A 10,173-nucleotide genomic window follows, 5' to 3' on the forward strand; every position below is an offset into this window, starting at 1 on the left:
CAAGAATGGTAAAGCCAGGGTTTCTCAAATAATATCCAGATTCCTGTTAAAGGACAAAAAATCTGGAAAACCCCCTGAGATGTATCCATAAGACCCTAATGCAAGAAAGAAAGAAAGAAAGAAAGAAAGAAAGAAAGAAAGAAAGAAAGAAATGAAGACTTGTTCTATAAAGATCTTCTAATTCCAAAGTAACACATGTTTAAAACTGCTAAAAAGATTTAAGTCATCATTAAAATGAAAATGTAAATTGAAAAAATTTTTCCAGAATTTACAGGCCCAGAAGAACATAGCCACAGACACCTGGGGTGGTGTAGGGACTTAAGAAAGGCTGGGTTGGGGCGCCTGGGTGGCTCAGTCAGTTGAGCATCCAACTCTTGGTTTTGGCTCAGGTCATGATCTCAGAGTTGTGGGATCAAGCCCCATGTCTGGCTCTGTGCTAAACATGGAGTCTGCTTGAGATTCTGTCTGTCTGTCTCTCTCCTTCTGCCCCTCTCCCCTGCTCATGCTCTCCTTCTAAAATGAAAATACCACAAAAAAATATTTTATAAAAGAAAAAAGGAGGAGAGACTGGGTTAAGGCATTATCATGCAGATCTATAATATTTTTCAAAAATTTTTAAGTTTATTTATTTATTTTGAGACAGAAAAAGAGAGCACCAGCTGGGCAGGGGCAGAGAGAGAGAAGAGAGAGAGAGAGGAAGGAGAGAGAATCCCAAGCAGGCTCTGCACTGTCAGCACAGAGCTTGACTGGGGGCTCTAACTCACAAACTGTGAGATCGTGATCTAAGCTGAAATCAAGAGTCAGTAGCTTAACCATCTGAGCCACCAGGCGCCCCTACAGAGTAAAGTAAGTCTCTTTCCAGTTCTTCCCTCTATTTCTGCCTCTCCTGGTTCAGCAGACCCAGGCTCCTGGCAACAAAATGCGATCCTTCTCCCCTTTTACCTTGTTCTGTATACCCTTTGAGTATTTCCAATGAAAATAGTTCATGATTTATGTTGGGAAATTTCTAAAATCATAATTATGAAAGTAGATATTTAGAAAAATACAGCATTTTTAAAATGCAAAGTCATGCTCATATCTGGGGAGGTAATACCTCTTTAAGCTGTGGCGGGCTGACCTGGGAGCTCTGTGTCACCTTGCGGGTTTGGAGCTGTGAACAGGTTGGCATAGGAGAGTTCTTGTCCCGGTTTCTTGCAGTGTTCTCCCAGAAGGATTGTTTGATCTTTTCTGGAGAGTCCCTAGGTTTCAGGGGGCTGGGGGCGCGTAGGGTCAGCAGGTCAGTAGGGCTGGAAGGTACAGAAGGAGGATCCTGGCTTCCTTCCTGGCTCTGTCCCCACTAGGCTGTGTGACTTCCTACTGACGACCAGCCTTTCTGGGACCCACACGCACCTGAAGAATACAGCGGTGGTGACTCTTGGCTACATTAGGAGCCCAGGAGAATGAACCAGGCTAGAAGAGCTTCTCACTCAGGGTCACACTTGCATGCCCATGACGGCCCTCCCACCTCCTCCAGCTCCCTCCCCGTTTTCCCTCCCACGGAATCCTGTCTCACAGGACCCAGAGTAACACATTCATTATGTAAAATACAAATAATAAATGAGACCCAGGTTTCTATCTGTGGCTACCTCATTAGAGGTATGGACTGCACAGTTATGAAATTTGCAGGACATATTTGGGATGGTCTGACTTAAAACACAGGTTAAGTGACCCACACGGAATTTATTTTGCAAGTCCGGGGGTCCCTCAAACAGCTGGAGAGAGAGCTGAAACCAAAACACAGAGGCAGACCCATGTGACAAGTGTCAAGAGTGTCAAGAGAAGGGACAGAGGTGTGCCTCGAGCGGAGGCCTGAGCTGCCTGTGCTGGCGCTCCCTAGTGAGGAGCGGCCCCCAGTGGTGATTCACAGCGGTTGCCCGTTCTCCCAAGGAATGCCAGGCAGGCCAGCCAGCGGCACGTGTCTGTGCGGGCCCAGCAACAAGTCTGGAAGGACACACACCGATGCAGGGACAGGGAGACTCTCTGGGGGTTGCAGTGATGGGGACACGTTCATGTTCTGTATTTTTAAATGTTTCATAATGCTGTGATTAATCAGAAAAAAACGGATATTTTTCTCAAAGTTATCAAAAACATAGAAACAAGGGTAGTGAGTCACGTGGGTGGCTCCGTCAGTTAAGCGTCTGACTTTAGCTCAGGTCATGTTCTCATGGTTCACGAGTTCGAGCCCTGCTTTGGGCTCTGCACCAAGTGAGCAGCCTGCTTGGGATTGTCTCTCTCCCTCCCTCTCTCTGCCCCTTCCCCACTTGCACTCTTTCTCTCTCTCAAAATAAATAAACTTTAAAAAAAAAGTAAAAGAAAAAGAAACAAGGGTGGTGAGTGAGGCTGCAGCACACCCAGCAAGTGGCATGGAGATGGGAGGGTTTGGCTGGGTCTCTGAGGAAGGGTAGAGGACGCTTACCTCACAGGCCCTACGAAGGGGATGTGAAGTTGCATTCATGACCATGAGGACCCTGGGTCTGAGGAAAGGACAACAAAGCTGATGCATGAACTTGACTAAGGCCATCACTTGGAGCCCAGGGGCACTACCGGTCCAGACTGGACAGACCAGGGCTCAGTGGGATCAGGACCATTCCAGTCCCTAAGGTCTTTCCTTATCTCAGAGGTCACCCTGGGCTGAGTGGGGAAGCCAGAGAGATGACAATTGAGGAGAACCCTGAGTAGCGGGGGTTTGGCCACCTCACTCACCCCCGGCCCAGGCTCCAGGCCTACTGATCTGAGACCCCAGGAACAGACCCGTGGGCTCCTCTAGCGGCCTCACTCCTCTCCCCAAGCCAGGCTGCCAATGTCAGAAGCGGGGGTCAGTAGGACAGCAGTGCTGGGGTGGGGGGCAGACAGCAGGCAAGGAGAAGGGAAAGATAGAAAGAAGAGGCAGCAACAGCGAGAGAGACAGAATGAAAGACCCCCAAAAAGACACAAAGGGACACAAAGACTCACACACACACACAAACACACACTACAGTAGAGTCAGAGAGAGACAGAAACAGAATGAGAGAAGGAGAGAGAAAGGGAGAGAGAGAGAGACAGAGATTAGGGCAGAGCCTATATTCTACTCATCGGCTTCCTAGGAACAGACAGGGAGCAGGTGTAGACCCAGTGGCCGGCAGAGAGGACAGAGTTAGAGATGAAATGAAGACATCTGGGCATCACTATCCCAGAGAACAAACATTTGCTGTCACCAGCTATGCACGCAGCACTGTGCTGGATGCTGCAGAGAACCAGCTGTAGTCCAGACCCCTGCCCTCATTGGGAGATCCACACCCCACCCCTGAGGAAGACTAATAACAGGCCGAGGAAGCCTTTCAGGGGCCAGAGGGGAGGTAGAGGCTCCCACAGAGCTGAGGTCACCAGGGGAGAGGCTTGGTGACAGGGCTGCATTTGAGCTGCCTCTTGAAGAGCAGGTGGGAGGAAGGAGCAAGGCTCTTGGGTAGGGAGAATGTGGAGGTAGGAAGGCACATCTGGGTACAATTAAGAGGGCCTTGAATGCCAACCTAAGGAAGCTGAGGGAGCCCCTAGTCACACCTGAGCAGGTGAATGATGTAGAAGAAGCTGTGCTTTAGAGGTACCTGGGCTGGTCAGGTAGCCAGACCTGGGGACAGTGGAATAAAATGGAAAAGAAGGTTGCAGGCTTCCACTGACTCCTCCAGTCCCCTCGCACGACACCTCCTGTCTGATACAACATTCCAGCAACCCCACACTACTGGCCCACACCAGGCTGCTTCTCACCTCTATGCCTCTGCCCTTATGGTACCCTCTGCCAGGAAGGCCTTCTCCCTCCACAACCCCTAGCCCAGCAAATGCTAAAACATGGTTTAGACTCCTATCAAGGGTCTACTCCTCCAGGCAGCCTTCAGGCAGGCTGAGGTACATGAAAGCCGACATGAAATCTACCTGGGCTCAACTGAGTCAAATCGTGTTTTTTGACTAAGACCCAGAAAATATAATTGGCCTCATCAGCATTGTTGCCTTACCACACCCAGAATTTGCCTGTCCCCCACACAAAGCCCTACCAACTGGCAGGCTTAGTATCCAAACCCTGAAGAGAGGAAGGAATGGCCTGGGGTGGGTGGAGTGATGGGCGGGGAACATTTGCCTAGAGGTGCTTTGAGCTGGCATCACAGAGCAGTGACCTTCCTCCAGAGAGGAGGGGAGTGGCATTGGGGGACAGCCGGGGCTGGAGCTGGGTTGGGGGGGCATTCGTGGAGAGAGCCTGCCACTGCCTCCTGTCCTTGGGGGGACACCAGAAGCAGGGCTGTGGGCTGAACGTCGTCCCCTCCTTGTCCCCTCAGCTCTTTGGAAGAAAAGACCCTCCTCTGCACCCCGGGCTTGCCCTAGAGTGGCCTGGATTTAGCCAGGAAGACGTCCGAAGCCCTGCTGCTACCCGCCGACCCACAGCTGCCCACCGCCCCCAGGCCAGAGCCATGGAAAAGTTCCGTGTGCTTTTCCAGCACTTCCAGTCCAGCTCGGAGTCAGTGATGAACGGCATCTGCCTGCTGCTGGCCGCAGTCACTGTCAAGCTGTACGCCTCCTTCGACTTCAACTGCCCCTGCCTGGCGCGCTACAATGCCCTCTATGGCCTGGGCTTGCTGCTCACACCCCCACTCGCCCTTTTCCTCTGTGGCCTCCTTGCCAACCGGCAGTCCGTGGTGATGGTCGAAGAGTGGCGCCGGCCCGTGGGGCACCGGAGGAAGGACCCAGGCATCATCAGGTACAGTCCCACACCACCCAGCTACCCCCGGGCATGGTCGGGGGTCTCCCCACTCAGACACGGCTGGTGACTCCTCATGGGTGTTGGTAAGGCTCCCCCACCCACCCCCAAGGTCACTATCAGGTGTGTCCCCTCCCCCCCACCCCCAAGGTGGGAAACATTACCTCACAGAGACTCACTAGCCAGTTTCCACTCTGGAAACAGATTTCCATTCCTGTCATTTGTCACCCTTCTATGGCCAGTGCAGGATTCCCAAGAATTGCCCAGGTCACATCTGTCCTCTGGCCATGAATTACAACTCAGCACATACATGAAGGGCCATCTCATGACACTCACAGCCAGTGCTCACATAAAGTAGGAGGCGTGATCGGCTTCGAGGCTGCATTTCCTCTCCTGTAAGCTCCTCCCGGGCAGGGATGTCACCTGTTGTACCTCTGTGTCCTTAGAGCCTCACACCTGCTTGGCGCCCTATACCAAAAACAGGTGATGGAAGTTCGTAACAAGTCCTCAGTTTCACCTTCCGACCCTTAGAAAATGCCGAGCCACCCCATCTATGCTGTATTTATAATTCCCTGCTGTGTAGGTCATGCACACATACACACAGCCCAGCATATATAATTTCACATTGTGTATACAGTCCAAGTCAGAGACGACAGCTGCATGCTGTGCACAGGGGCCTCTGCTCCGTGGTGCAGGGGGTCCCCTGCTCCCTGTGATTCAGCCACGCGAGGAGGGTCATACGCGCGAGCTGCACCCTTTGCTTTTTCCTCCAGGACCCAGTGAGTACATCTCCCACGGGCTGTTGTCCTGTGACCCACATGCAACGTCCCAAAGGGCAGAAGGGCAGAAGAGGCCCCTGGGGACAGTGAGAGAGGGTGGCCCCAGGACCTGGAGGGAGGTGTGCAAGGCGCTGCCTCTGGGAGGGTTACTGGGCAGGGCCGTCTTAGTTGAGGCTCCCCCACAAAGGCTGTTCTGGGGAGTGTGACAATGAGTGGGCAACTGGGGTCACTCCTCCTGGGGACCCTCTGAAAACGCGGGTAAAACACACCTCAGAATTGTCCCACAGAGAGTCTAAGAAGCTGGGGTTTTTACCCACCCAGCCTCGTCCCTGTGGATTGAAGGTCGATTGGGGTCAGTAACTCTCCTGGCTTTCAGCCTTCGGCTCTGGGAGCAGAGACCCAAAGCCCTTAGGCAGAGCCCTGCAGGTAGCTGAGGTCAGAAGCCCTCAGTGCCACCAGGGGAATGAACTACTCACTAAAGGTGCAAGTGCCCCGTGCATGGGCAGGGCACCAACACAGCGAGCCACCGGGCCTAGAGTAGAAGGCAGCCGAGCTCCCCAGGGTTCCAGTCCCAGGACTGCTGTTGGGGCTTTCCCACCTCCTGGGGTCCCAGCCCCCCTTCCTCCCTGCCCTCTGCTGCTGGGACCTCTGCAGAGGGAGCTGCAGCCATTTTTAAAAAATTTTTTTAATGTTGTATTTATTTCTGAGAAAGAGAGAGAGAGAGAGAGAGGCAGCATGAGCAGGGGAGGGTCAGAGAGAGAGGGAGACACAGAATTAGAAGCAGGCTCCAGGCTCTGAGCTAGCTGTCAGCACAGAGCCCGATGTGGGGATCGAACCCACGAACCGTGAGATCATGACCTGAGCTAAGTCTGACGCTCAACCAACTGAGCCACCCAGGTGCCCCTGCAGTCATTTCTTGATGTCACCTCAGCAGGCATTTCCCAGCTCTCCTGGGAAGTCCATTCTCGCATCTCTCCTGTAGCCTTCCTGCTGCTGCCGAATTCCAGCTGCCTCTGCGACCCCTCCCTGCCTCTGCCCCTAGGTATATGTGTTCCTCGGTGCTGCAGCGAGCGCTGGCTGCCCCCCTCGTCTGGATCCTGCTGGCCCTCCTCGACGGGAAGTGCTTCGTGTGTGCCTTCAGCAGCTCCGTGGACCCCGAAAAGTTTCTGGACTTTGCCAACATGACTCCCAGCCAGGTGCAGCTCTTCCTGGCCAAGGTGCCCTGCAAGGAGGATGAGCTGGTGAGGGACAGCCCCGCGAGAAAGGCAGTGTCTCGCTACCTACGGTGCCTGTCACAGGTAATTAGGGTGGTTCTCCCCTGGCCCCGGAAAATATCCTGCACTGGTTCCAAGGGGTGTGGGGTGAGGGGGTGCAAATGGTTTCCAGTGGCCCCTCCCCACTGCTAGAAACACAACTTAAGGAGCAGGTGGTCCCCAGAAGGATCAGGAGCATGATCCACATACAGGACACTGTCAGGCCTAAAGAAGTGAGCACTTTGCCTTCAACGCTAACTCACCCCAGAGCAGAGACCAGGAGTCAGCTAGTTCCATCCCCAGGAGGCTAGATGACAGGAAAGCACTGGAGATACACTGCTCTGTCGTGCCCCCTACCCCATACACACATTCTTCCCACCCCTCAGAAATAATACTAGTCACCACTGATTGAGCACTTATGTGTTAAGCATTTCATATGCATCAGTTCATTTAATTCTCGAAACAACCCAATGAGGTGGGCACGATCATTATCATCTCATTTTACAGATGAGGAAACTAAGCTTCTGAGAGATTAGTTCACAAGTCCAAGTCGCACAGCTCTTAAGAGGCAGGGCAGGGATCTGAAGGGTCGTCACCCCAAGCCCTCAGAGCCACCTCCCTGCAATGCAGGTCCTCCCCCGACACCTGGCTCCCCATGCTAGCACCCACGCCATCACCCTAGGGGCAGACCCCAGTCTCACCCCTATCCCAGACTCCAGATTCCACCACCATCTCTCCCAGAGCCCCAGTTGGGCTGTGTTCCCCCCAAAAGTATTTACATGAACCCACCACATACAAAGCATCACTGGGGCTACAGGGAATAAAAACACAACCCAGCCCTTTCTGAGACCAAGACAGACTCATGGCAAATGCAGGCCCACGCATGATGGAGAAAGGACCAGTACTTGGGACACATTTGATTCGGGGTCAGACTCTGCTCGGCCACATTACTCCCTTTCTGGGTCTCAGTCTCTCCTGCAGTTGATTTGGTCTTCCCCATGTGGATGAGCTCTGCAGGCTTAAATTCTCTGGGCTCTTGCTAGTTCACTGCAAAGAGTGGAGAATTTTCGATCAGACCAGGGTTTGAGTCCTGGTTGAGTCAGATCTAGGTTATCAGGCACATTAAATGTTCCCTGTATATAAAACACTCACACGACTATTTTAAATTGGCAGGTGGAAGGGAGACTCCTGAGAGGGGCCAAATAAGAGAGCTGTATAAACCACAACCACAAATGATAAGGATTCAAATATGTCTTTGTGGCTTAGAGGAGTGATTTCTCTGCCTGCCCCAGGAGCACACAGTTTCTCTGTGTGTCTTAAGTAAGGCCTTGGAGAGACTAAAGCTTTGGGTGGGCAGAGAGGAGGGACAGGTGTCAGGCAGGTGTGGGATCCAGACTCAAGGAATCTTCAAATTTTCCTCACACTTGTCCTGGGAACACTGTTCTCTGTTCATATCCTATATAAATTTACTCATTCTTCACATCTTAGCCTCAATTTCACTATTCTCTGAACCCTCAAGTTCAGGTTGGGTTTCCCTCCTCTTACTCCCATGACCCCCTGTACAGCCCAGAACATGGCATTCAGCCAGTCTATCACAAATTTTATTGTTTCCTCCACAAGTGTGCATTCTATGAGAGCAAAGACTGGGTCCCGAGTGCCTCTCCCAAAATATAGAATGGATGGCTGCATAGATAGGATGGATAAGTATGTGAGAGGATTGATGAAGGACTGGATAAAAAACAAAAGAGTGACGGATGGATGGTGAGTAGATAGATGGATGGATGGATGGTGAATGGATAAATGGATGGATGGTGGATAGGTAGATGGGTGGATGGATGGTGGGTGGGTTGGTAGATGGATGGATGGATGGTGGATGGATGGATAGATGGATGGATGGTGGGTGATGGATGGGTGAGCGGTAGATGGATGGATGGGAGTGTAATGGAGGTAAAATTTTACCTCCACCCATCTTAGGTTTTCAGTTGACACTCTAACAAAAAGGCAAATTAACAGGTGGAAAACACAGTTTATTAATGTGTGCAGTATGCATCATGTGGAAGAAACCTAAAATAAAGAAAGAGTAACTCAAAGTGGTGACTTAGAACCGCAACTCATCTAGCATCTTCAACAAAAAACAATACCTTTGTAGAGCAATGGCAGGACAAAGGAGAGCCATGTTAGTCTTCAAGGGCGGAAACCGTGGGAAGGTAAACACATGAGAGGAAACTAATGGAGTAAGGTTTGTTGGCAGATTCCTCTGGTGCTGTCTCTGGGCTGATAAGAGTTGTCTCCCAATAAAAGGAGAATGTATTTCCTGCCTTTAGGCAGAAAAGAGGAGGATCCAGAAAGGTGTTCCTATGGTTGCTGTTTCTCAATTGTCTTCAGTTCAAGATACTTTTTGTGTCAAAGAGGCATATGGGGTAACATTCTGGTTTCCTTCCAGAGGAAGGTTTGGAGGATGAATGGTGGGAGGGTGGATAGATAAATGGAAGAAAGGATGAGACTATGGGAACATTGAATGGATGGGCAGAAGGATGTATGACGGGCAGATGGAAGGAAGTCACAAGGATGGCTGGATGGGAAGCTGACAGATACAGAGCCAGGTAAGAGGATGGATGACTTGCTGGATGGGTGAAGAAATAGTTGGACAAACGGATGGATGAAAGGAAGACATTGAATGGAAGTGAGGATGGGTGGAGGTGGTTGGTAGGATGGATGACCAAATGGCAACATGGATAGATTTGGGGAGAGATGGGAGGGGTGAGTAAAGGGAGAGACTTTGAAACGCCCTTGACACACTGTAGAGCACCTGGCCTCTCTTCCGCCCAACCTGGTGTCCCTGCCCCCCTCCACCCCCACCCCCCTCCAGGCAATCGGCTGGAGTATCACCCTGCTACTGATCATCGTGGCTTTCCTGGCCCGCTGCTTGAGGCCTTGCTTCGACCAGACAGTCTTCCTGCAGCGCAGATACTGGAGCAACTACGTGGACCTGGAGCAGAAGCTCTTCGACGAAACGTGCTGCGAGCATGCGCGGGACTTCGCGCACCGCTGCGTGCTGCACTTCTTTGCCAGCATGCAGAGCGAGATGCGGGCACGGGGGCTGCGCCGAGACACTGCCGGCCAGGACACCGCGGACAGGGACCCCGAGCCCCCAGAAATTCCCAACTCCCCTGACGGCCTGGACGGTGGTGGAAGCGGGAAGGCCCACCTGCGCGCTGTTTCCAGCCGGGAGCAGGTGGACCGCCTCCTTAGCACCTGGTACTCCAGCAAACCGCCACTCGACCTCGTGGCATCCCCTGGGCTCTGGGGTGGTGGCCTCAACCACCGCGCCCCCACAGTGGCCCCAGGCACCAGGCTGTCCCAGCACACTGACGTGTAG

General features: G+C 52.4%; 1 protein-coding gene across 1 annotated transcript; it reads left to right on the forward strand.

Annotated features, from left to right (window-relative positions):
• Positions 1-4,475: 4,475 nt before the first annotated feature.
• Positions 4,476-10,173, forward strand: CALHM3 (calcium homeostasis modulator 3). Its single transcript, XM_039243924.1, has 3 exons — positions 4,476-4,762; positions 6,584-6,839; positions 9,664-10,173. Exons 1-3 carry the CDS (start codon positions 4,476-4,478, stop codon positions 10,171-10,173), a joined length of 1,053 nt encoding a protein of 350 aa, XP_039099855.1.

This window comes from Hyaena hyaena, unplaced genomic scaffold (genome assembly GCF_003009895.1).
Source record: "Hyaena hyaena isolate Hyena2069 unplaced genomic scaffold, ASM300989v1 scaffold_233, whole genome shotgun sequence".
In the NCBI taxonomy this organism is placed as follows: Eukaryota; Metazoa; Chordata; class Mammalia; order Carnivora; family Hyaenidae; genus Hyaena; species Hyaena hyaena.

What these genes read in the sequence shown, in the direction of transcription:
- CALHM3 (XM_039243924.1), top strand. Translation starts at nt 4,476, where the DNA reads ATGGAAAAGTTCCGTGTGCTTTTCCAGCACTTCCAGTCCAGCTCGGAG. An exon ending in AAGGACCCAGGCATCATCAG is followed by an intron (nt 4,763 to 6,583) that starts GTACAGTCCCAC and finishes CTCTGCCCCTAG; the next exon opens with GTATATGTGTTCCTCGGTGC. An exon ending in ACCTACGGTGCCTGTCACAG is followed by an intron (nt 6,840 to 9,663) that starts GTAATTAGGGTG and finishes ACCCCCCTCCAG; the next exon opens with GCAATCGGCTGGAGTATCAC.